General features: G+C 49.8%; 3 protein-coding genes across 7 annotated transcripts in view; 2 read left to right on the top strand and 1 right to left on the bottom strand.

Moving 5' to 3' along the window:
* Positions 1-18,555, bottom strand: part of PRR29 (proline rich 29) — a 44,248-nt gene extending 25,693 nt beyond the window's left edge. Inside the window, exons 1-6 of one of the 3 annotated variants that reach the window (XM_042256176.2) lie at positions 18,473-18,555; positions 17,852-18,211; positions 16,190-16,237; positions 15,618-15,829; positions 15,389-15,459; positions 14,784-15,214 (exon numbers count right to left, since the gene is read on the bottom strand). In XM_042256176.2, coding sequence (XP_042112110.1) covers positions 15,189-15,214; positions 15,389-15,459; positions 15,618-15,829; positions 16,190-16,237; positions 17,852-18,211; positions 18,473-18,532 — 777 coding nt within the window. In that variant the 5' untranslated portion in view covers positions 18,533-18,555 and the 3' untranslated portion in view covers positions 14,784-15,188. Of the gene's footprint in view, positions 1-14,783; positions 15,215-15,388; positions 15,830-16,189; positions 16,238-17,851; positions 18,212-18,472 lie in introns of those variants that run through there. The other 2 variants (XM_027974345.3, XR_009595363.1) reach the window with 2 other exon arrangements.
* Positions 1,119-21,411, top strand: LOC114116836 (intercellular adhesion molecule 2). 3 transcript variants are annotated; one of them, XM_027974342.3, is made up of 5 exons: positions 1,119-1,231; positions 10,033-10,137; positions 11,610-11,867; positions 13,061-13,381; positions 14,042-21,411. In XM_027974342.3, the coding sequence occupies exons 2-5, from the start codon at positions 10,077-10,079 to the stop codon at positions 14,227-14,229; spliced, it is 828 nt and encodes a 275-aa protein (XP_027830143.1). In that variant the 5' UTR covers positions 1,119-1,231; positions 10,033-10,076; the 3' UTR covers positions 14,230-21,411. The 3 variants fall into 3 exon arrangements, with proteins under 3 accessions (XP_027830143.1, XP_027830141.1, XP_060250926.1); XM_027974340.2 differs by having other exon boundaries at positions 9,871-10,137; positions 12,908-13,381; positions 14,042-14,340; XM_060394943.1 differs by having other exon boundaries at positions 1,119-9,817; positions 12,908-13,381; positions 14,042-14,340.
* A 4,269-nt stretch (positions 21,412-25,680) lies between these two features.
* SCN4A (sodium voltage-gated channel alpha subunit 4) overlaps positions 25,681-25,838 on the top strand; it is a 52,265-nt gene continuing 52,107 nt past the window's right edge. Inside the window, exon 1 of the mRNA XM_027974338.2 lies at positions 25,681-25,742. The gene's annotated coding sequence lies outside the window, so the exon portion shown is untranslated. The remainder of the gene's footprint in view (positions 25,743-25,838) is intronic.

Raw genomic sequence — 25,838 nt, 5'->3', positions numbered from 1 at the left:
ACACAGTATCAGACTCTCCCTGCCCCTGGTCCTGTCGGGGCGGTGCTCAGTCGCTTCAGTCATGCCCGACTCTTTGCAACCCCATGGACTGGAGCCCACCCGGCTTATCTGTCCAGGGATTCTCCAGGCAAGAGTATGGAATGGGTTGCCATTCCCTCCTCTGGGGGATCTTCCTGACCCGTGATCGAACCCCAGCCTCCTGCATCTCCTGCTTTGACAGGTGGACTCTCTACCACTCGGCCACCAGGAAAGCCCTGTCTTGGTTCCAGACGCATACTCATTTGTGTCTTTCCTAAGCCAGGACTTTCAGTGGCAGGCGCTGAGGGGCAGGCCTGTGAGAGCAAAGCCTCTGCTTGTGGGTGAGCCCAGCTGGCTGTCTAGCACCAGCTCTGAAACTGCCTCTTGGTACAAACTACTCTGCCAGAGGAGGGTGTTTTTAATTGTTAGGTGAAGTGGCAGCTGTGAAAAGATCTCAGAACACAATTGTTCTTAGTTGTAAGTAGAAGTGTTCGGTGGTTGGGCATGTCATATACACGAAAGACCCTGCTCCCTGATGTAGACAAGCCTCCTGCAGGGGTTCAGTGGGCGGCTCATCCTGGATCTGTCTCCTTCATCCAAGGCCCCCAGGAGCACAGAAACCACACATCCAAAAAAAAAAAAAAAAAGTGCAGAGGGAATTCCCTGCTGGTCCAGTGGTTAGTAGCAGTTTCACTGCTGTGACCCGAGCTTAATTCCTGGTTGAGGAACTAAGATCCCCAGCCAGGGGATCTTCAGCTTGTGTGGCCTCAACTGTCTTGTTCCCTTGAATGCATGCGTGCATGCTCAGTCATGTCTGACCATTTGGGACCCCATGCACTATACCCCGCCAGACTCCTCTGTCCTTGGGGTTTCCCAGGCAAGAACACTGGAGTGGGGTGTCATTTCATTCTCCAGGGGATCTTCCTGACTCACGAATTGGCTCCCACATTGGCAGGCAGATTTTTATATAATGAGCCACCTGGGAAGCCCCGGTATTTATTTACTGGGGTTTAAAACAAGAGGTAATAAACAGAAAGTGATGTTAGTAGGGGTCAGAGCTGAGACAGGAAGCACGTGACTTCTGAGAAGGGAAATCAGTCAAAAACTAGGCAACGCTTGTTGAACCAGCAGCAGCCTAGGGAACAACGGCTGCTGGAACTGGACCCCGGCCACCCTCTTTCCCCATCACGGCAGTACCCGTTAGCTGATACAGGTAAGGTGATGCTCCCTGCTTCCCTCTTGCCAGAGTGGAAAGGGCTTGGATAAGCCCTCTCTCTCCCTGTTTCCTGTCTCTCCCTGTCTCCCCATAAGCCCACGGGCTGGAGTTGCTACAGAATTTCCTCCGGCTCCTTGGTCCTTGCATGAGGAGCTCACTTCAGCCATCTCTCTGAGTCCAACAGCCTATTGCTCGGTGGTTATTTCCTGTTTTTGTCCTTTCTCTTCCTCTCCTCTCTGTCAACCACACCACCCTCTTAGAAGCGTGGGGCTGCCTTCCCGCCATGGCCCACATGTGTCCAGGTCATCTGGACTGAGCTCAGAGCTGATGCTTAGGGGACAAGTATAGTCCCCAGCCTCTTGGGGTCACACCCAAGGTTCCTGATGAATCCCATTCAGTGAAATCCTACCTGGTTAGAAGGGACTTTCCTGTCCTGTGGCTCATACTTCCAAGGAGCCTCTTCTTTCTAGATAGGTAGGAGTTTCTCTTTTCCCTTTGTATTCCTTTTGTAAAATGTAATATGTGACACATAATGAACACTTATATGTAACATGCATGTGCATTGCACAGTGAGATAACCTGACGATCAGCCCGGAACCCAGCACTCAAGGATGAACTGCCACCAAACCTTCCATCTACCTACTGTGCCACTCACCTCCACCGAGACATAAACAACCAGCCTCCCAAAGTCTGTTGTTATTGTTCTCTTGATTCTTTCTTTAATTGAGTGCTTTATCACATCCATTGATTTTCATTTTATGAAATAGTTGTAGAACCTATTCTGTGTGCCAGCTACTGTTTTGAATACCTTTTAATATTGTCATTTAAATAGTTTAATCCACACACCATTCCCATAAGGCATGTGCTATGGTTAATCCCATTTTACAGAAGAGAAAACTGAGGCACACAGAGATTAAAGTGACTTGCTCAGGGTCATACAGATGAAGAACAGGACAGGTCGTCTGCTTCTTAGTGCAAGAGTTTCTCTAGGGCATATATCTAAGGGTTGAATTGTGGGTTATAGGATATAACACTATTCAGCATTAGAAGATAATGCCTCATTATTTCTCAGAGAACCAAAATACACCCTCACCAGCAATATACGAGTTCCTATTGACCGACAGCCTCTCCAACAACTGGTCGTGTGGACTTTCTTAACTTCTGCCAATCCAGTAGATATAAAGTGGTTCCTCATTGTGGTTTGAACTTCCCCGGCTCTTACTGAGTAAAAGCATCTTTTCATTAGTTGAGAGGTTTTGTTTTCCTTGAAATGTTCATGATGTCTTTAATATACTCACAATTATCAGTTGTTTATTCTAGCAGTGGTGATCTTGAGGTCTTGCTTAGGAAGTTGTTCCTTGCCCTAAGGACGTAAACATACTCTCCTGTATTTTCTTATGGATTTCCCCGGTGGCTCAGCGGTAAAGAATCTGCCCGCAACTCAGGAGCCACTGCAGGAGGGGAGGCCTGGGTCAGGAAGATCTCCTGAAGTAGGAAATGGCAACCCACTCCAGCATTCTTGCCTGGGAATTCCCATGGACAGTGGAGCCTGGCTGTCTACAGGACACGACTGAGTGACTAAGTGTATATTTTCTTACAAAAGTTTTTAAAGTGTTCTTTTACATGTAGATCTTTAAATTAGATAGAATTGATTTCTTCATTCCAGGTGAGGAATGTAGGGATAATCCCTCCCAATGAAGAGAGCAATGTAGGGATCTATTTCCCATCTTTTTTCTCCATATAGTTAACCAGTTACTCAAGCATCATTCATTTTTATCTCCTTCTTCCACCCGGTGATCTACAGTGCCATTTTTGTCAGGTGTGTGAGTTTCACGCAAGACTATTTCTGGGCACTTTTTTACTGTTGCAGTGGTTAATTTGTCTAAATTATTTATTATAGTATGTCTTCATATCCAGTAGGGCAAATCCCCTCATTTTATTCTTCTTTAGGGGTGTCTTGGTCCTTTTGTTCTTTCCATAATAAGGTTTAGAATCATCTTTTGTTTTCCATGAAATCCCTTATTGGGATCTATTAGAATTGCATTAAATCTATAGGAAGAGAATTGTCCTCATTATAATATTGAATCCCTTAGTCATGAACATGAGTGGGTTCTACATTTATTTAAATTGTGTTTAATGTCTTTCAATTGTGTTTTATAACTTTCTGACTATAGGTCTTATATTCTGCTATTTTTTTGTTTCTGTATATGTGTTACTTCTATCTTTTGGCTACTATACATAGTGTGCTTTTTTGGGGGGGGATTTTATTTCAATTTTTTCAATTTATTTTTTATTTTTTTATTTTTTATTTTTTTAATTTTAAAATCTTTAATTCTTACATGTGTTCCCAAACACGAACCCCCCTCCCACCTCCCTCCCCATAACATCTCTCTGGGTCATCCCCGTGCACCAGCCCCAAGCATGCTGTATCCTGCGTCAGACATAGACTGGCGATTCGATTCTTACATGACAGTATACATGTTAGAATGCCATTCTCCCAAATCATCCCACCGTCTCCCTCTCCCTCTGAGTCCAAAAGTCCGTTATACACATCTGTGTCTTTTTTGCTGTCTTGCATACAGGGTCGTCATTGCCATCTTTCTAAATTCCATATATATGTGTTAGTATACTGTATTGGTGTTTCTCTTTCTGGCTTACTTCACTCTGTATAATCGGCTCCAGTTTCATCCATCTCATCAGAACTGATTCAAATGAATTCTTTTTAACGGCTGAGTAATACTCCATTGTGTATATGTACCACAGCTTTCTTATCCATTCATCTGCTGATGGACATCTAGGTTGTTTCCATGTCCTGGCTATTATAAACAGTGCTGCGATGAACATTGGGGTACATGTGTCTCTTTCAATTCTGGTTTCCTCGGTGTGTATGCCCAGCAGTGGGATTGCTGGGTCATAAGGTAGTTCTATTTACAATTTTTTAAGGAATCTCCACACTGTTCTCCATAGTGGCTGTACTAGTTTGCATTCCCACCAACAGTGTAGAAGGGTTCCCTTTTCTCCACACCCTCTCCAGCATTTATTGCTTGCAGATTTTTGGATCACAGCCATTCTGACTGGTGTGAAGTGGTACCTCATTGTGGTTTTGATTTGCATTTCTCTAATAATGAGTGATGTTGAGCATCTTTTCATGTGTTTGTTAGCCATCCTTATGTCTTCTTTGGAGAAATGTCTATTTAGTTCTTTGGCCCATTTTTTGATTGGGTCGTTTATTTTTCTGGAATTGAGCTGCATAAGTTGCTTGTATATTTTTGAGATTAGTTGTTTGTCAGTTGCTTCATTTGCTATTATTTTCTCCCATTCAGAAGGCTGTCTTTTCACCTTGCTTATATTTTCCTTTGTTGTGCAGAAGCTTTTAATTTTAATTAGATCCCGTTTGTTTATTTTTGCTTTTATTTCCAGAATTCTGGGAGGTGGATCATAGAGGATCCTGCTGTGATTTATGTCGGAGAGTGTTTTGCCTATGTTCTCCTCTAGGAGTTTTATAGTTTCTGGTCTTACATTTAGATCTTTAATCCATTTTGAGTTTATTTTTGTGTGCGGTGTTAGAAAGTGATCTAGTTTCATTCTTTTACAAGTGGTTGACCAGTTTTCCCAGCACCACTTGTTAAAGAGATTATCTTTACTCCATTGTATATTCTTGCCTCCTTTGTCAAAGATAAGGTGTCCATATGTGTGTGGATTTATCTCTGGACTTTCTATTTTGTTCCATTGGTCTATATGTCTGTCTTTGTGCCAGTACCATACTGTTTTGCTGACTGTGGCTTTGTAGTAGAGCCTGAAGTCAGGCAAGTTGATTCCTCCAGTTCCATTCTTCTTTCTCAAGATTGCTTTGGCAATTCGAGGTTTCTTGTATTTCCATACAAATCTTGAAATTATTTGTTCTAGTTCTGTGAAAAATATGGCTGGTAGCTTGATAGGGATTGCATTCATAGTGTGCTTTTTAAACTACTTTTTTTTCCTAGATACTCCTGGCAGCGTGCAGAACTTCCCTGACCAGGGATCAAACCTGTGGCCCCTGCAGTGTAAGTGCAGACTCTTAACCACTGGGCCACCAGGGAAGTCCTAAATTACATTTTTGTATGTTACTGTTATATACAAAAGCAGTTTCTTTTTGAATATTGATCTTACAGCTAGCTGTCTTGCTAAAATCTCTGATTATTTTGAATCATTTGTCTGATCATTCATTTGAATGTTCTATCTAGGCAACCATGTCATATGAAAACACTGATGATTTTGCTCTTTTCCCATCCCTAGGCCTTTAATTTCTTTTTCTTGTCTTACTATATTGTCTAGGACCTCTGGTAAAATGTCAACATAGAAGCAAAGACAGTGGGCATCTTGTTTGGTTCCAGATTTTAAAGGAAATGCCCCTAAGATTTACTCATTAAAAAAAATAATACAGATGTTAAAGAAATAATAGTACATATGCAAACTTTGTCTAAGTTTCCTGTGTCATGTTAAGGATATTTCCTTCTAGTCTGCTAAGAGGTTTTATCATGAAAGAATATTGAATGTCATCTTTTTTTTTTCTAGATCTGTTAAGATGATCATGTTTTTTCTTCTTAAAACTGTAACATAAGTTTTTAGATTGGACTCCTTTAAAGTAGAGCCTGCAACAGGACTGCAGTTCAGGTAGATTATTTCAGGTGGATTACTTAATTACCGAGGCCAGGAAGGAGGGAGTGAAGGAATAAGACTGGAACAGGGGAGAGAAAGCCACCAGAAGATGCAGAGCTGATGCTGCAGGTGTGAGCAAAGGGGGCTCAAGCCTTCCAGAATCCCTGATAGGTCTACAGGATGCTGGCTAGAACTGCCTCCCCAAAACAAAGAGGCTGGAACACGTTTCTCCTAGCTCTTGGCCTCTCCTTGGTTGAGGGATTCATGTTAGGGAACTTGACAGTCCTAGGCTTCTAAGAAACACTACAGGTATCTAAGTGACTCCTAAAGCATTGAAGACCCTGAGGCAAAAAAGCAAAACAGAAGCATGGTATAAACTTGAGGTGGGGTCATGGAACATAAGATGAGTCTCAGGTTGCAGGAAATTATCTGCTGTAAATACAGATGATTTCAGAGGAGCGCAGAAGTGTTGAGACATAAAGCACCGCAGTTCACTGTTCCCAACAATAATACATGACATTGGTACCTTTCTCTTCTATCGTGAGACCAACTTTTCATAGCTAAGCCTAACTTGGATATGATGTCTAATATTTTTAATACACGCCTAGATTTGGTCTGTTTGTATTTTTATTTTGCCTTTTTATTCATGAGTGACACTGGCTTCTAATTTTTCTATTTCATCCTATTCTTGTCTCATTTTGGTATTAAGGGTACACTTGCCTCCTAGAAAGAGAGCGTGTTCCTGCTATTTTCATTCTCAGAGAGAGTTTTTGTAAGATTAGAATTATCCCCACTTAAACTTCTGTAATGCTATCTAGACTTGATATTTTCTTTGTGGGGAGAGTTCAAATTATGGATGTAATTTCTATAATAGTTGTAGAACTATTCAGGCTTTTTATTTCTTCTTCAATCAAGTGAGGTATTTTTGCGTGTCTGCAAAGAGTCGGACACGACGGAGCGACTGCACTGAACCACTTTTTCTAGGACTTGGTCTGCTTGGTGTCATATTTCTTGGCATAAATTATTTATATGTTTTTAATTTTTAAGCTTATTGAAGATTTACAATGTTGTATAAATTAATCTTCAATTATAGTAAAATACACCTAACACAAAATACCCCACTTAACTGTTTTTAAATGCACATTTGGTTGTGTTATATTCACATTTTTTCATGATGGATCTCAAGACTTTTTTTTCTTAGAAAACTGAAAGTCTGTATGCATTAAACAAACAACTCACCATTTCCCCCTGCTCCCAGGCCGTGGCAACCACTGCTCTTCTTTCAGTTTCTATGAATCTGTAGTCTTCTTCTTTTGTGAATTGCAAGATACATTACTTTAAACTTTTAGACTGGCTTGTGATATACAGTATTATGTCACCTTCAGCTGTGCTACACAGCGGTTTGGTATTTGCATACATTATGCGAATATCACCACAATAAGTCTAGTATCCACCTGTCTCCATACAAAGTTATTCCAATATTACAGACCATATTCCTGATGCTGTATTGCATCCCTGTGGCTTGCTCTGTAATTGGTGCTTTGCACCTCTTAATCCCATTCATCTATTTTGGACCCTGCTCAGCCCCTTTGCCTCCAGCAACCACCCATTTGGTCTCTATCCGTAGGAGCCTGGTTTTGTTTGTTTTGGTTTTCAGATCCTGCACATATGTGAGATCATCTGGTATTTGTCTTTCTCTGTCTGAGTCATTGCACTTGGCATAATGCCCTCTAGGTCTGTCCGTGCTGTCGAAAATGGCAAGAATTCATTCTTTATGGCTGAAAGATATTCCGTTGTATAGCTATACCAAACACATCTTTATTCACACATCTATGGATGAACATTCAGGTGGCTTTCTCATGTTGGCTATTGGAAATGATGCCACAGTGGACACTGGTGTACATATAGGTCATCGAATTAGTGCTTTTGTTTTTTTCAGGAGAATACCCAGAAGTGAAATTGCTGGATCATAACGTCAGTTCTATTTTTAACTTTTGAGGCACCTCTACACGTTTCTCCACAGCATTTGCACCAATTTATAATCCCACCAAGAGGACACGAGGGTTCCCTTTTCTCCACACCCTTGCCAGTGTTTTTATTTGTTGTCTTTGATGATAACCATTCTGACAGTGGTGGGGTGATGTCTCATTGTGGTTTTGATGTGCCTTTCGCTCATGATGAATGATGGTGAGCATCTTTTCACATTTGCTTCATTATTCATAATAGAGAGATGTTGTATTAAAATTTCTTGCTGTGATGATGGTTTTATCTCTTTGTTGTTCCTTCAAGCTAAGTGCTTACAAGTATACAACAATTATAATTTCTGTATGAACTGACCATTTAATCTAGGTACTCATTGTAGCCCTAATAAATATTTTTTGTCTTAAAATTCCTTTTTCTTTGATATGAATAGAACTTTCCCCATTTTTCTTTCGGTTAGCTTTTGCCTGGTATATCCTTTTTCATTCCACCATTCCACATGCTTATTCATTAGATGTGTCTCATAAACAATGTAGAACTGGGTTTTGTGTTTTAAATATTCTAAAGGGTAATCCGAAAAACTTCCCTGGAGGTCCAGTGGCTATGACTTCCAGCTCGCAGTGCATGGGGTCTGGTTCCATCCCTGGTCAGGGAACTAGATCCCACATGCCAGAACTAAGACTTGGTGCAGCCAAGTAAATACATATTTTAAAAATGTAATTTGAGATAAAAATTTAGAAATGACCGAGTAAATTACTTCCTCTAAAGCTGCTAAAAACTGAGTTAAAAAACCTGCAGTTTCTTTATTTTTGGCCATGACATGCGCATATGGACCGTTAGTTCCCCAGAGCAGGGATCAAACACTTGGAAGCAGAGTCTGAACGACTGGACCCGCAGGGAAGTCATACAAGCCTGCACTGTCAACAACAATCTGTAGCTGACAAGCATCCTGACCCAGGAGGCTGCCTTCCAAGGTGCTGTGTTTGAGCTATTTTTCTGTTGTTGCTGATCAGCCTCTAAGTCGTGCCGACTCTTCCAACCCTATGGACTATAACACACCAGCTCCTCTGTCCTCCACTATCTCCATTTTTTTTTTAGTAGACTTCTTTTTAGAAGAACAGTTTTAGGCTTAGAGAAAAACTTAGGGGAAAAGGAGACTTGCCACATACCTCCTGTCCCCACACATGCACAGCCTCTCCTGTTACCAACATCCCCCACCAGAGGGTCCATTCCTTGTGACTGATGAACCTGCACTGACACGTCGTTATCACCCAAAGACCGCCGTCGACATTACGGTTCAGTCGTGGTGTCTACATTCTGTGGGTTTGGGCAAGTGTGTACTGACACGTATGCGCCATTGTTGTAGCAAACAGAGCAGCTTCTCCGTCCTAAAGTCCTCTCTGCTCTTTCAGTCCGTGTCTCCCTCCCTTTAATCCCTGGCAACCACCAATTCTCCAACCAAACGCTCCTCATTCCTAAATTCTCACCGCAGTTCCATCACCTGATATCGTTGTGATTTAGGCAAGTTATAATTCACCTGAGCCCTGAACTTCCCCAGATCCACAATCAACATTGGTAGATTTGGTGTGATGATGAGACAATGTATTAAAACCTAACTTAGTCCATAAGAGAATAGGCATCCATGAAATGCTCATTTCCCTTTCCTTCCTCCTTGAATTAGTAACGTGAAATCACATTTAGCTAAGAAAAGAGACAAGAAAGTGCCTGGGGACCCTGTGCATCACCAGAAATTTAAAAGGGGAGGGGGCCAGAGGAAGGAGGAGGATGTCCAGCTATCGCCTTCCAAACACTCTTTCCAACTTGGAAAGTCCCTCCCTTGTAAAACCAATAAAGTGTCCTGTGGGAGTCGGGGCTCCCCAGATTTGGGGCCCCGTGTGCAAACATCACACACACGAGCCCCAGGTGTCCGCCCCACCCCACACAGGACCGTGCCAGGAGGACTAGGTAAGTCCCTCTTATCAGCTGACTCCTGGCTTCCTCTGCCCCACTTCTTGCAGACCTGTGGCCCTGGGAGCTGGCCTTCCACGTGGCCTGCCCAAGACCACTCAGATAATGAGAGGAAATACGGTCATCAGCTTACAGAAGGCTGGGGGTTCCGGACTGCAGACACAAGTCCTCCCCCACCGGCTGCCTGACCGGAGCCCTTCACCTCTCTGCAGGCAGTCCTCAGCTGTTCCCTGTGAGCCTGCGGACGCCACCCGAGATGTCCCCTTTTGGTGGCTGGGGAATGCTCACAGCCTTTCTTGTCCTGCTCTGCTGCCGAGGTGAGCCGGGGGGTCCAGACTGGGTGTGTGCCAGCCAGAGGTTAGGGCGCCTGTTCCCCTGGTGTTGTGTGGAGAAGGGGGTCCGGGTCCCGAAGTCACTGAGGCTTTGAGCACAGCGGCTGCCCGCCACGGGTGTGGGATGCTATGCAAGCCTGGTTTCCCCAGGACCCCATGACCCCCGGGCAGCAGATGGGGGACCTGGCCTTCACACTTTGGGTTAACAGGCCCCATAGCTTCAGGGTGTGTGGATGTGGCAGGTCGTGGAGACTGATGGGAGACCAAGGAGGCTGGGGCTCAAGGGAAAGTGAGGGCACGTCCCAGCTGGTCTTCAGAGGTGGCCCAGTGCACAGCAGAGGTCAGTGGAAGGCATCGTCTTCTGCTGACCATCAAAGTGCAAACGAAGCCCCTTCTGGGTGGTCCAGGAGACGGTGAAGGAGAATGCTTCTAGGTGTGAGCACTCTGTTTTGGAAAACCTGTCAGGTTCCTTCCTGACAACCATGCAGGAAAGGGATTACTAGCCCATTTGAAAGATGGAGAAACTGAGGCTCAGAAAAGGAAAGCACTTTGCCCAAGGCCACAGAGCTGGCAAACTTGGGATTGAAAGGCAGCTCTCTTTCTCTCCCTAGAGAACCTTTCTCTTTCCCCAGCTGAGGGCTAGGTGGGGACGGGTGGGTGTGGCAGGAACACAGGGCACAGCCCTGGCCCAGCTGGCCGACATCAGGTCAGATTCTGGGCCTTCTTCCTCGCTGGGCTCCAGCCATCCTGGTGTCCTCCCTGCCCAGGGTCTTGGCGCTGGGGGTTTTCTGCCCTCTGCAGACAGCTGGCAGCCAAGCTCCCCTCATTTCCTTACTCCTTCCTCAAATGTCACTATTTCCATGAAACCTGTCCTGAGCACAGTATTTCACGTGGCAGACCTACCCACTCCCTGTTTCCTTTCTTGCGCACTCCCACCAATTGGCAGGCTGGCTAATTCGCTTTTGGTTACTCAGTGTCTTTCACGGCAGTGCGAGCTCCACAAGGGCAAGCTTTGAATTCCTTCCGTCTCTGAGGGCTCCCCAGAGCCTAGATGGTGCCTGCCACACAGCCGGTGTTCTACAGGGATTTGCTAAAGAGAGGGAAGGAGTGCGGAGGAGCCAAACTCATGGACACGGGGCCTCAGAGGACACGATCCACCTCCAGTTCAGGGAGGCTTTCACAGAGGAGGGGTCGTTTGGGCTGGGGGCAAGTTTGAATATAATCTCCATGGAGATAGGAGATGTGCATGAGGAAGACTCACCTGGAGGGGACAAGCTGGAAGAGCAGCGGGGAGGGGGAGACAGCTAGGGCACATCCCCCTTGGTCTAGACCAGAGGCAGAAATGTCTGAACGGAGGGAGGAGCAGAAGGGACCCATTGATGAGACTGCGCATCGTGGGCAGCCCAGCTGGGCAGGGCAGCGGGAGAGTCTTGTGAGAGTGTTTTCTGTTCTTCCAGGGTCTGGTGTGAAGGCGTTCCAGGGGCCAGAGCATCTGATGGTGGGGTCTGGAGAGTTTCAGTTGATTAATTGTACTGCCAGTTGCACGGACCCCAAGAAACTTGTTCTGGAGACGCACCTAAACAAGACTCTCCTGGAGAGCCAGGCTCAGTGGAAGCTATTCAAGGTCGCCAACATCTCCAAGGATGAGAAGCTCCTGTGCAGTTTCACCTGCGGCGGCAGGCAGGAGACGAAAGTTTTCAACATCACCGTGTTCTGTGAGTGTCGCCCACGGGCCCTGCTCCCCGAGGCCGGAGCCTGGGTCTGCACACAGAGCGGCTCTGTCACTGCTCCTGGGCACTGTCCTATGGTCCCCACCTCCCTGGGCTCCTGGATCCAGGCCACGGGCTCAGAATCTGCTCACTCCCTCCCCTGGCCTCCTCGAACCCTGCCACAACCAAGATTTTGAGATTTGTTCAGAGGCAGACAATCCAAGCAAGCTTTAGACAAATCTAAGTCATTTCCACAGTCCCCTCCCAGCTGCGGAGCACCCTCATCACCAGAACACCCTGCATTCCGTGACAAGCAACAGGGACCCCATCAGGAGGGCTGGCACAACCACCACTGACCCATTCACCTCCTGGAGAGAAGGTCGAGGTTTTATATCCCCCTGAGGGCCCTTTGCAAATGTGTGACCATCACACACAGACACACCTGCCCACCAGGCACAGAGACCATGGAGAGACTGGGGTTCTCCCAGAAGCTCGGCACCCAGGGTATCACTCAGAACTGTCATCAGTGAGTCAAATGAGTATAAACATGTCTGAACTCTACCATATTATCCTTGGGGAATGGGGGCTAGGTATTCTAGTTTAAATATGAACCCAGAGAGATGTCCTGGTGGTCCAGTGGCTGACTCAGCACTCCCAATGCAGGGGACCTGGGTTTGATCCCTGGTCAGGGAACTAGATCCCACATAGCACAACTAAGACCTGGCTCAACCAAAGAAATCAATCTTTTTTTTTTCTTTTTTGTTAAAGAGAATTCAGGGAACCATGGTGTTTAATAACTAAGGGATAGAGACAGTTTTAAACCTGATCCTGAAAACCAAGGCAGGTCTGACTCTTGCCCCCTCCCTGAAAACCCTCACAATTCATGGCCCCATTCCAGTGAGCTCTCCCTTCTAAGTCTCTCTCAACAAAACTATCCAACTGTTTTATTTTTGAAATTTCTATTGAATTTATGGAGAGGAAAGAGACACAGCCAAAACTTTCATCTTTCTAGTTGACTGAACTGATTCTGAACCTTTTCTTTGTAGACACCAGGGCACCTCCTCTATTGAACTGCTTCCTCCTGCCCACCCCAGCCCACTTCCTGAGGACACCGTGGTCACAGGGGAGGGTCTGGGCCGGTGGGGCCTGCCTGAGCAGCATCCCCATCCTGAGCAGACCTCCCTTCCGCTTTCCTGCAGACCCTCCAAAGCAAGTCCTCCTGACACTGTGGCCCACCTCAGTGGCCGCAGGGACACTGTTCACCATCGAGTGCAGGGTCCCCGCCGTGGCGCCCCTCGAAGGCCTCACTGTCACCCTGCTCCGTGGTACTGAGATCTTGTACAATCACACCTTTGTGGGGACAGCACCTTCCCCCCAAGATGCCATGGTCAGCCATAACACCACAGCTCACAGGGAAGACGGCCACCATAACTTCTCGTGCGAGGCCCAGATGGACCTGCGCTCTCACGGCGGTGGCGTCGTCCACAGAGTCTCAGATCCCCAGAGGCTTGAAGTCAAAGGTGAGGGGGAGCCCACAGATCAGGAGGGGGTACCTTCACTTTCAGCCCTCAGGGGAAGAAAACGCCTTTGCCTGGCTCTCTGCCAGCTCAGGGGAGGCACTCGGGGAAACGACACTTGATCCCTGGGGTTCCCTGGAGCTCCTGGCATGTTCCTGGCTTGGACCCTGACTAGTTGCTTGGTCATGAGTGAGCTGGGTGACCTTAACCAAGTCAAGCTCCTCTCTCTGGCCTTGACCCCTCTCTCCAATGATAAATTTGACCGGACTAACCCCTAAGGTCCCCTGGAGTCCCGCTTCTGTGACCCTAGATGGTCAAGATCCTCTTTGTCTTCAGGAAGTTGGGCCAAAGCTCCCTCATCTCTGCCCAGGGAGGGGCTTGGCCTGGACCTCGCCACAGAGCAGACCATGAGGTCTGGCAGCGCATGGCAAGGCACTGTCTGAGTCCATCAACACTCATGGTCTCATAGAGGCCGGCTGCTGGCCCGGACCCCGGTCCTCCTTCCCTCCAGTGATAACACCGTTTTCCACTCGTCCCTGCAATGCAGAGTGACAGCAGGCTGCCCAGGGGTGGGTGGCTGGGTGACGGGTAGACAGCTGGCCCTCTGGAGCCTGGCACCAGGGACCAGAGGACTTCTGTGACCTCTAGCCCTTCCCTCCCCAGAGCCCGAGCCCAACACCCAGATGGTGATCATCATCGCGGTCCTGATAGTGCTGCTGCTCGTGTTTGTGACATTCGTCTTCCTGTGCTTTGTCTTCAGCCAGAAGTGGCACCGGGGGCGGACAGGTTATTACGCAGTGCATGACCATTGGAGAAGGCTGATAGGGAGCCACCGGGCACAGACCCTGTGAGCAGCGCGGCCACTGTCATGGCGGCCACTGGACTCAGTGTGGCTCCTTAGGCTGGTCCAGGCCTGGGGAGGGACCATGTGAATCAGCCTCAATACAAACACCTGGGCTTAACCCCGTGCCTTCGTGTCTCCTCCTGGGAATGGCCAGGAAGGAGAGCCACCAGGCCTGGCTGAACTTCTGTCTCCAAATGTCTCCTCAGCCTCCCTCCATCCTCTCCCTCAGAGGCCTTCCTGAGCCCCAGCAAACCCAGACCCTGGTGTGCCCCCAGGCCGACCCGCCCGGGCACCCAGCACCCAGCCTGAAGGGACCCTGAGTGACTCCTTCCTCCTGAGGGAGGGTGGGGAGACCCGCCCTGGCCCAGAGGGGCAGAGAGACACTCTGTTCCCACGTGGCCCTCCAGGACATGGCTCTGACTGCTCTCTTCTGCCAACAGAGCCAGCATCCAGGGGTGAGTGTGGGGGCCCAATGGCTTGGCTCCAGGAACCTCCCCGCCAGGCCTCCCCTGCCACTCTGGGCCTTCCAAGAGCCATGGAAACAAAAGCTGTCCTCGCCTCTTACCTTCAGTTCTGTTATTGGGCCAAATGGGGACCCCACAGCCCTGGTCATCCAGAGAGAGGGGAAGGGGAGGAGGTCGAGTGAGGGCTCCGTCTCCCAGGCCTCTGCCAGCCGGGCAGCGATCAATGGGACAGGGTTGGCCTTTCATGTGGCTTCTGGGGCTGGACGGGGTTCTAAGGGGCTCTCACCATGGATCAGATATCAGGTTAGTTCAAGGTCTCCGTGTGGTGGAGATGGGACTCATTTACCCCGAGGAGAGGCCTGGCTGGGGATGGGGATGGTAAAAAGGGTTGCCAGGTGTAGAAAGTGGTTGTTAGGCATGAGTTGGACCCGGGGGATCCAGGGCGGCTGTTTCCAACTCTTCAATGAAGCTGGCCTGGCCCCAGGGCTGCTGTCTGTCCTCACTATGGGCTCTCGGCATCGTAATAGTCTGGGGGTAGAAGCATCCTCATCATGACTGCCCCCTGCCTCAGTGGGCCCCAAGGAAGAGTTAAGGGGACAGACCCGCTTAGTAATGACAATACAACATGCCCCCCACCTCGGGACACATGGCCCTCCCCGCCTTCGGATCTGCCCCTTGGCCTAGGGACCACCTGGTCCTTACCTGAAGCTGGAGGTACATCTGCACCCACAGTTCCCGTGGCACTGGGCGGTGGGGGTGGGGGCACCGCTCTCCTTAGATGGGGAAGGGAAAAGAAACCCCCCATCAGAGTTCTCAGAGTGGCCTCTGCAACTTGACCCACAAGTCTCTCCACCCCACCCACAGACCCTGGCCAGTTCTTCCACCCCTGGAACAAAGACTTGGCAGCACCCAGACCCCCGGCCTCACTTACACCCCCCTTTTTCCAGGCGCAGGAGGGTGGTGCTGAATCTCAGCTGAATCCTGCACGCGGGGCTGGTGTAGGGGAGTGGAAAGGAGAGGGCCTGACCAGGGGAGCAGGGGGCCCAGGGCAGGCATGGTGCAGGGCAGGTAGTGGTGGTGGAAAACCAGAGGCCCCTCCTCCTGGGGTTCCTTCTCCTCCTGCTGTTGAATCTCCAAGGAGACCTGGGGATTGTGCAAGATGGGAGGGGAGACAATACAGCGTCAGATTCTCCCTGCCCCTGGTCCTCCATTCCTCTGAATTATTTCTTCAGATACACAGCTCAAAAGGGCTACTGTTTTTTGAGCATTTAAGACAAGCAAGCAAGCACTTTGGAGACATTTATTCCTTATTCTGCAGGTGGGAAAACTGAGGCTCACAGGTTAAGCAGCTTTTCTAAGGTTACCCAGCTCCTAAGTGGCCAAGCAGGGACTGGAGGGATCCAAATATGGCTCCAGAGCTGGGCCCAGGAGTCCCACTGGCCTCACCCTGTTACCGATCCAGGGTCATTGGACTCTTTCATGGACAAGGGATAGGCTACTCACTCCAGTATTCTTGGGCTTCCCTGGTGGCTCAGCTGGTAAAGAATCCTCCTGCAATGTGGGAGACTTGGATTCGATCCCTGTGTTGGGAAGATCCCCTGGAGAAGGGAACGGCTACCCACTCCAATATTCTGGCCTGGAGAATTCCATGGACTATATAGTCCATGGGGTCACAAAGAGTCGGATACAACTCTTTAATCAATAGATTTTAATAAGAAGCCAGCCAAGGAATTCAAGCTGATAATTCACTGGGCCTCAAGCCGCACCAGAGAGTGAGAATGAGAGTCGTCGGGGGCCCAAACTCCCTCCCCAACAAGAATGGGTTGGTTCCTTAAATGTGGAGAGAGTGAGGGCTGATGGTGGGTTGGGCTAGAGGGGTGGCTTAAGTGGTCCGCCCACTCTCTTGGTGGTGCCGTGTGCAGGGATCATGCGCAGTACCCTTGTTTTGCTTCCTGAAGCTCAGAAACGGCAGTTGATTTGTGACCTTTCTGTAGCTTATTGTTCGTAAGTGCCCCAGCTGCGCATGCGTGCAGTTATTTTTAGTTTCTTTGTTTTCCACTGATGGTTAGTCCAGGTGCAAGCACTTCTGTAAAGAGTTCCGGGTCCCAGCCCATCTCAAGCCCCAGTCTCTGGTCCAGTTATGCCCCTGTTGAGGTGGGGTGCTCATTCCAGGGCCACCCCCACCTCCAGGGCCGGCAGGGGAGGGGTGAAGGGATGAGATGGCAGCAGCTCCTCAGGGTCTCCCTCTGCCTCTGACCAGCCCCTCCTTGAACCTCCTCTCTGCTCCCTCCAAGCTGACTGGCCTCCTCCCTCCACCCAGCTGTCACTCCTCCAGACCTCTCACGGTGTCTAGCATCTGCTAAATAAGGCTCCGCCTTAGAGCTCCCCCCATGTACCACCCCCCCAACACACACACGCGCATGCGCGTGAAAGTACACAAGGTTTCCTCCATCCTGTCTCCGACTTTGTCGCTGTTCACCTAGATGGTGGACTGTACACCCCTCACCTCCTTCAAGCATCAGAATCATACCTGGCTTTTTTTTTTTTTTTTTTTCTTTTTGGCCCCATCAAGAGGCTTCTGGGATCTTAGTTCCCTGACCAGGAATTGAACCCCGGGCTCTCCAGCAGTGGAAGCTCGTAGTCCTAACATTGGACCACCAGGGAATTCCTCTACCTGGCTTTTAAGGGCTGGTTCTAAGGCCACGTGCTCTTCTGAGGAAACCCAACCAGGTGGCCCTCACAGTTTGTACCAGTCACAGCCAAAATTGCCTTGTATTCATAGTCATCCATTTCTTCAGTCACTTGTTCAACAAAAGCAATTGAGCCCCTAGTAATTTATCAGGTACCCTATAGTGCGAGGGTACAGTGGAACCTCTGTCCCTGGGAGTCCAGTGGGCGATGCACTGCAGGGGGATCTTTGACACAAGACCTGAGTGGTCTGGATTTTGGGACCCCCTACCTCTACTCCATGGAGGATGGCATGGCCATCTGGCATGTAATAGATGCCAAACAGAGAAGCCACATAGATGTGGGCTGACTTTTGGCTCCTCTGTCGCCTGATTTTCCTTTTTTCCCGCAAGATGGAGGGAACCCCAAATGTTTGCCCACCTCTGTCCCTGCAGGTGGGCAGCTCTGGTAGTCCACCCCCACCCCCAGGCAACGCACCTGTGAGTTAGTCCAGGAAAGCCCCTGGTTGAGCACAGCTGCCACCTGGCCACTCAGAAAGAGCTGGTTCATCTGAACGTTCTGTAGCATCATCAGCTCCAGCAGATCTAAGGGACCGGAGTTCAGCAGGCCCCCGCCAGCCCTTCTCCTGCCCTTGCTGGCGACGCCAGGGTCATTTCCCCAGCATCCTGCCCGGGAGTGGATGGGTGGGGTGGGGTGGGGGGGCGCCCAGAGAATGTGCCGGGCAGAGCAGGGTACAACATGGGGTACTCCCGTAGTCTCACCTTCCTTCACGCGGCCTGGCTGCGGGGATGGGGGTGGGATGGTCCACGGGAGGGGCTGCAGAATGGTCACCCAGGGCTGGGGGGAGGAGGGGATCAGTCAGGCAGGCGGGGAAGGGATGGGGAGCCCCTAAACCTGCAGGAGCTTCTGCCCTCTGCGCCCCCACGGCCTCCCAGTTCTCTGTCAAGTCTCTTTCTTTCCGGCTGGGATCTCTCTCCTCACCACCCCCTCCAGGGTTTCGAACCTCCAGGAATATTTCCCCAACTCAGCCCCTGACCCTCGCCTGCCCACAAGGTCGTCCAGATAAAGGCAGGCTCCGCTCCCTGACTCAGCCTTCACCATTGGGGCTGCGGTCTGTGCTGCGGGGTGACTCCAGCTCCCTCCAATCCCTGAGGCCATGGCCAGCTGCGGGGATCACGGTTACCTTGACGACACTGGAGGACGCCAAAGTCTCCTCCCACGCATGCGCAGGTCTGCAGGTCCCGCCTGCTCTCTGGTGCCCGGGGCTTTCGCCCTAAGTCCCCGCCTCCTGCTCGGCTCTCTCCAACTCTACGGAGGAGAGGTTCCCGGGGATTCCCACAGCTCCGGAGGCCGGACTCTCTCCCAGATGTCCATACCCAAATCCCTGCGCTGGGGCTCTCTGGACATCGCGTCTCATCCTCCGCTGTATCTCACAACCTTGGGCATCCCCCAGCACCAGGCCTGGGGAGCCGGGGCGCGGTGGGAGGGTGGTATTTGTTGAATGAATAAATGAGTGACTGGGGAGGCCCACCCCACCTCGCACACTTGGTTTTCAGGGCCGGCGCCCAATCGACTAGGATGATGAGTTAGGAGTAGAGAATTATACAGCTGTAGACTTGGGGGTGAGGGGCAGGTGAGCAAGGAGGGCAGGGGGTTTGCTCCACATCTCTTGCTCTGAGGCTCGATGGTAGAGAATCTGCCTGCAGTGCAGGAGACGGAGGAGACAGGGGTTCGATCCCTGGGTTGGGAAGATGCCCTGGAGAAGGGCTTGGCAACCCACTCCAGTATTCTTGCCTAGAGAATTCCATGGACAGAGGAGCCTGGCGGGCTGCGGTCCATGGAGGTTGCAAAGAGTCAGACATGACTGAGCACAGACACTCTGAATCAGAGGGCCCGCCTGCAGGCCAAGAGAGGCTTCTGGAGCAGACATGGAAGGAAACACCGACCAAGTTCGCAGAGAAGGCTGGTCCCTGTTTGCTCCCTGGTCCCTGGTCAAGGTGAGCCATTTCTCCAAAGTGGAGAGTGGGGAGTTTAACATCAGTGCCCCCATTATTGTCCTTATCTTTTAAAAATTACCAAAGCATGCATTCTTTCGACAGGAAGTTATCAAGGTCTTCTTTGCTTACGAACAGGTGAAGGGAGAGATCTATTTCGGCAGCTGTGACCATCCTAAGATAGGCCCTGAGCAGCAGTCGAAGAAAATCCAGACAGGAAGCTGGGATTAGCACCCTGGAGTTGCCCTTCCCCCACCCTCCACTTCTGTTGTGTTCTCCTTCCCAGCAGTCCTGTTGTCTAGAACCAGAAAGGCCATTCACACCTCTTCTTCAGTAAACCTTCGTCCCTGTCTCTGGGAGACGGGGTACTGTGGGCAGTGTGTTAGCTGTCCCCAGGGGTCTTCTGGCTTCAACAGCCATGACCAAGCTGAGATGGGGCACTGTGGTCTCAGGCCCACCCTTACTCCAGGTAGAAAGAGAGAACCAAGCTTTGTGCCCAGGAGGTGCCTGGGTGTGCTCCTTCGGAGCACTCTAGGCACAGCGGTGTATCCTTGCTGGTTCCAGCATTGTTGGGAAGTGAAAAACGAGGGCACAGTGTAACCTAGGCAAAGCCTTCTGTGAGGAAGGATCATGAGAAAGAGATGACTCTGTCGCTGAAGGATGGAGTTTTGAAGGAAGCGGAGACCCTTAGAATGGGGCCAATGGATGGGACAGGGCAGCCCAGGCTGGGGACACAGCCAGAGCAAACGGACAGGACCTAGAAAGGTCCAGTGGCTCAAAATGCCTGGCAGGGTGAGGGGAGCTGGGCAGAGGGACGTTCCAGGCAGACCCAGGTCAGACTCCATGGCCAAGTTATAGAAGTGAGGCTTTTCCATATGGGTAATGGGAAATTCTTGGTGGGTTTTGCAGGAGAGAAATAAGCAGATGATGTGTACATAGCTATGTTTTAGGAAGATTTATCTTGTTTGTCGTATCTCTCTTTACGTCAACCAGAATTTGAAACAATAGATGTCTGATGGGATGTGTCTTCCCAGTGGAATAGTTGTTCCACCATTGAAAATTTTGGTACAAAATATATCTAATTGACATGGAACAATGTCCAACAGAGTCGAGCAAGGCAATCAGAAAGCGGCATAAGATCTTATTTTCTTTTTTAATTATATGTATAAATGTGCATGTGTGTGTGGAGAGAGAACGAAAGAGAAGAAAAGAGGCAGAGAGAGCGAGAGAGAGGGGGGCCCACCCCTGCCAGGCTCCCCGCTTCTTCACCACTTCACAGTGCCTCCTGGGATCGCCCTCCAAATGAACTCCTTGCTCCCAAGTCCTTGTTTCAGGCTCTGCTTTGGGGGGAATTCAAACACCAGTCTCACCCCTTTTCCATGTCTTCTGCCCAGGCTGCTGCTAGCTCTGGGGGAAATCTATTCTTGTAGCTCTCTGATGAATTTGTGTCCCATGATGAGCAATACCAAAGTAGACACTGAAGAACGTTTGTCTGGGGATATAAAGTTCCGTGGATTAAACTGAGGCAAAGCTGGAGGCAGGGAGGCCAGAAGGAAGCCCAGGGAGGGCTGGAGGGGGCTGTGGGAAAGAGGCAGGAAGAGTGATCATTTTGATACCTCACATGTAAGATTTTATGTTAACCTTATGTGAGACTGCTTGTATTTTGGAAGACAGGGCTGAGTCAAACAATCTGGTTCTGATATCCAATTAGAGTTCATTGTCAAAGGAAACAGAAGCCCCTGCTCTTTGAATAATGGGAAAGCCACACACTTTTCTGGCAGCGCTGTGATGTGCAACAATGGAGTTGACTTCCTGACTCTTCACCCTGCCTACTATTATTTTGTCTGGGGTGTTGAACATTCCACATAGTCCCTTTCCTTTTCTTCTCAATGGGGACTCTTATTTACACGTTCAGTTTTGTGTGTATGTGTGTGTGTGTGTTTTTAATGTCCCAAGACAACATGTACCAAAAGTCCTCCCCATTGTCTTGGTAAATCTGTTCCTGGCAATAAGCTAGACATGGAAAAAAGATTCCTACTCCAATGTGTCCATTGCAGTGTTATTTTTAAGAGCTGAAAGTTGAACTTTGGGAGAAGGCAATGGCACCCCACTCCAGTACTCTTGCCTGGAAAATCCCATGGATGGAGGGGCCTGGTAGGCTGCAGTCCATGGGGTCACTAGAGTCGGGCACAACTGAGCGACTTCATTTTTGCTTTTCACTTTCATGCATTGGAGAAGGAAATGGCAACCCACAGTCGGACATGATTGAAGCAACTTAGCAGCAGCAGCAGCAGTAATAGGGAAGTGGTTATGTAAATGGAGGCAATTCACTCCAAGGAAGAGTGTGCAGCCATTAAAAACCGTGGGATGGGAAAACGTGGCTCCCTCCTCTCTTCCTCAGATGGAAATGGAGAGATGAGGGTCCTTTTAAGAATTCAAGCGGAGGGGCTTCCCTGGTGGTCCAGGGAAGTTAGGAATCCACTTGCCAGTGCAGGGGGCGTGGGCTCAATCCCTGTTCGGGGAACTAAGATCCGACGCAGCACCGAGCAACTGAGCCCGTGGGCCCTAACTACAGAGGCACACAGCCAAAGAATTAATTAATAATAATTAAAAAAAAGAATTTAACTGGAAATGTCCATATTTCTTTTCAGTACAGATGAGGAGGCGCCACGCGGAGAGAGACTGACCTAGTGGCAGGCTCTTTTGGGAGGGCCCAGTTCCTAAAGAGGCACAAGTTGGAAGGAATTAGAACATGACGGTTGAAGGAGAGGTGTTAAATACCAGTTTGCAGAATTACAAGACTAATGGATTTGTGGAGAGAAGTCTTGAAATTGTAACAGTAAAGAAATTCCATTTTTCCTCTTAGAGGCTCCAACTCTGCTATTTCTACAAATTGTGGTTATCCTTGTGAGATGTGTATGTGTGGTGGGTGGGGAGGGGGGAGGTTATCCAAAAGGCCCCTGGTGGTACTTTGCAGACTTATAAACATGTAGATCAGGCTTCCCGGGTGGTGCTAGTGATAAAGAGCCCACCTGCCAATTCAGGAGACATAAGAGACCCGGGTTTGATCCCTGGGTCAGGAAGAGCCCCTGGAGGAGGGCACAGCAACCCACTCCAGTATTCTTGCCTGGAGAATCCCCACGGACAGAGGAGCCTGGAGGGCTACAGTCCACGGGGTTGCAGAGTCGGACACGACTGAAGCGACTTAACACGCACACATAGATCACACGATGGGACTGGGATGCTGTGTGCTGGGGTCACAGTTTCAAGGTCTCACCCACCAGAACAGAGCTATGATATGGAGTCCAGAAGACTCCCTTTCTGGGCTCCCTGGAATTGGGGTGCCCCCAACCATGGGGGAGCACTTGCCAAACTGCCTGGAAGTCACCCTTGACTGAATGATTCAGGGAAGAAATTGACTGCTCAGGCCAAGGGGTGGGAGATGGGACAGGATATGCCAGGGCCAGTTTCTGTGGGTCAGGATGAGATTTTCTGAAAGAGGATTCTAGTGTGCAGAATTCTTTGGCTTGTGGGCAACTGAAATTCAACCTAAATCAGTTTAAATAAAAGGAACATTTTGGGGCTCGTGTGATACAGGACAGTGATGGAACTGGTTCATAGTGTAACTGACTCAGGTGTCTTCAGGTTCCTCTAATCCACCCTCTTTGTCCCCCTTCCGTCTGTATGATGTCCCCCCTTCCTATAAATAGACTCTCTCACTTCTGACAGACATACCCTAGGCACCTTCAGATGTGCTTCATTACTCTAGACAAACTTAGAGAATCCCACGGAGAGAGAGATCTTTCTTTTGTATTGATACATATAAATCCCCAGGAAGGACTATCACTGGCTGTTTGACTGACCCTATCGAGTCACATATCCAGCTTTTGGACCAACCACTGTGGCCAAGAGGATTGGCCAGACCTAGGTGACAATGTCCATCTCTGTGGCCAGGGCAAGGTGGCTGTCCTGTAATCAGCAGCTCAGCCAGAATCACATATTTGGAGTAGGGAAAGAGCAGTTCCCCAAAGAAAGGAAGAATATTGTTATCAATAGAGAGGTATGCATTCCCCTTGGAAAAAAAGTCGTATTTAACACACAGCTTCTGTTTTCCCATGAGCCCCATCCCTAATCCAAATGGCACCTTGTGCAAATCAGAAAAATTAGCCCCTTCCTCGAGATATTTTGCCACCATCTGCTAGAAAACTATCATCTTAAATATACTAATCTATAACGACTATAGATGTGATTGGTTCCCAGAATTGCACAGTGCGCAACCCATACGACCGAATGCATACAACCCCTGCCGCCTTTTGTGCTATAGTTCCCTTCACTAACTTCAGTCCCTCATTAAAGAAAGTCTGACTCCATAGAGCTTTGGGCAGAGACCTAAAGGGCAGAGCCATAGTTGGGAATGACAGCTGCCTCCCACCACCTCCCCTCCAGTGCCCACGGACAGGGAGCAATGTGCTATCAAGGGAACACTGACCAGGAATTCCAGACGGTGGCCAGCAGCAAAGCAAACTGGAGCTGCATCAGGACTGGGAGTGGCGAGAGAATCCCCGAGGCGCAGTTTCAGGGAGATGACTTGCGAAGGATGGGAGATAAAATCTCATGTTTTCTCTGAATGCCAGAAGAAGCAAAGAAGAAGTTGGGGCCGGCAGAGGCTGGACTACATTAGCAATACAACCACATGGAAAATGGTTGTCAGGTCAGTGAGCAACGCAGGATAAAGAACCTTGCAGCAAAAACACCAAGGCTTCCACCTTGGTCTAAAGACACGCCTCTGAGGGTGTGAATGACTCACTGGGAGATGTTCGAAGTCTGGGCAGAGCAGGAACTTCTCAGACCACAGCCAGGCCTGGCCCCCAGGGAGGGGCTGGACTGTGCTGAAGCTGGAACCGCAGAGAGCCTCTGGGAGGAGAGGCACCATGGGGCCAGCTCCCCGGGCTTCCCTCTGCCTCTTGCAAAGGTCACTCTGGCCTGGGCTCAGCTTAGACAGAGGTCTGGCTGCCAGAAAAGCCAGTGGCAGTTAGGGGTATGGGAGACTGGGGGACGTTTTGGGGGACGGTTTCTGTGGATTCACTCAAGAGATTCTCTTGTTTGCCCCGGGGCAGGAGCTAATGAGCAAGAGGTGGGTCCTTTCTAGACACCTCCACTAGAGGTCACCACAGCCCCAGAGTGGAAGTGGGGGAGGGGGCTAAACTAAGGAACATCCCTCCCCCCCCCAACTTCGAGGGACAGATGTCTAGTCAGTGGGGTGGGGCAGTGTTGGTAGAGAAATGACCCTCAGGGCTGCTGTGTGGTCCAGCTAAGCAGCTGTGTTGGGGGGAGGAGCTCATGGGTGTGAGATGTGGGTGTGGGCATATAGACAGACACACACTTGATAAAATCCTAGTCACCAGAGACGTGCCTGGTGGTCCAGGGGCAAGAAACTCCGCACACTGGGGAAAGCACGGGGCCCAGGTTCGATCCCTGGTCAGGAAACTAGACCCCACACACCACAGCTGAGATCCCGTGCAATCAAATAAATAAATAAAATCAATATTTAAAAGAAATATAACGACCATAGGTACATATAGGTGGCCCTGTGTACATGTGAATGGAAGCATGTTACGTGGGCACAGACAAACACCCGGGTATAAATAACAGGCCTGAAATGCCCAGTTGCATGGGCATGACAGTGGTGTGTGCACACACTCGATACAACTGTAGTGTCTGGGATATGCAACATCTGTGCTCATCTGGGCAGAAGAGTGCACGTGGCTGCATGCGTGTAATAATACACATCTGTGCACAAACCTGCTGTGAGCGTGGGAGTGTGCCTATGTGAGTAGCAGGTATGCATTTGAATAAGTGTGACACGCAGTGGAAGCATTTGTGTGACTGTGTGAAGGGTATACTTTACGTGCCCAGCTGAGCATGTATGAGTGTGACAGTGGGCAGGGGGGAACGCAGCCGTGAGTGTGTAGAGTGTGCCAGCCAGTGTGTGTCCTGGGAGTGCTTCTGGGAACGAGTGTGAAAGGAGAGTCCTGTACAAGAATGAGCCTGTGGGCTCAGGCTCATGGCCACACAGTGGGCGTGTGTGCGTGGGTGTGTGTGAGAGAGTGGACGGACGTGTTGAGTGTGTCACGCTCTGGGTCAGCGGTCCCCCAGCCCAGGCAGTCCCAAGCCGAGCCCCGGGCACCCATGAGGCAAGCGCGGCCCAGGCTCCCACCTGAAGATTGGCCGGGTCCTCAGGTTTCACTCATGACCCTGTGACATCAGCGGCAGCAGCTGTCCCCGCCGGCCGGCCCCCCGGCCAAGTCCCCCAGAGTCTCAGCCCCAGCCCGAGGTGGGCACGCCGCTCCGAGCTTGTCTGCTCCCGTCCAACAGTGAGTACCGCGTCCCCGCCCTGAGCCCCGCCGGGCCAGGCACCCCAAAGGCAGGCCACCCCCAGGGGCCCAGTGCCCTGGCCCCCAGCCCAGCCT

The sequence above is a fragment of the Ovis aries genome, chromosome 11 (genome assembly GCF_016772045.2).
Source record: "Ovis aries strain OAR_USU_Benz2616 breed Rambouillet chromosome 11, ARS-UI_Ramb_v3.0, whole genome shotgun sequence".
Lineage (NCBI taxonomy): Eukaryota > Metazoa > Chordata > Mammalia > Artiodactyla > Bovidae > Ovis > Ovis aries.
The sequence above is the reverse complement of the archived record's forward strand: the minus strand, read 5'-3'. Positions and strand labels throughout refer to the sequence as shown.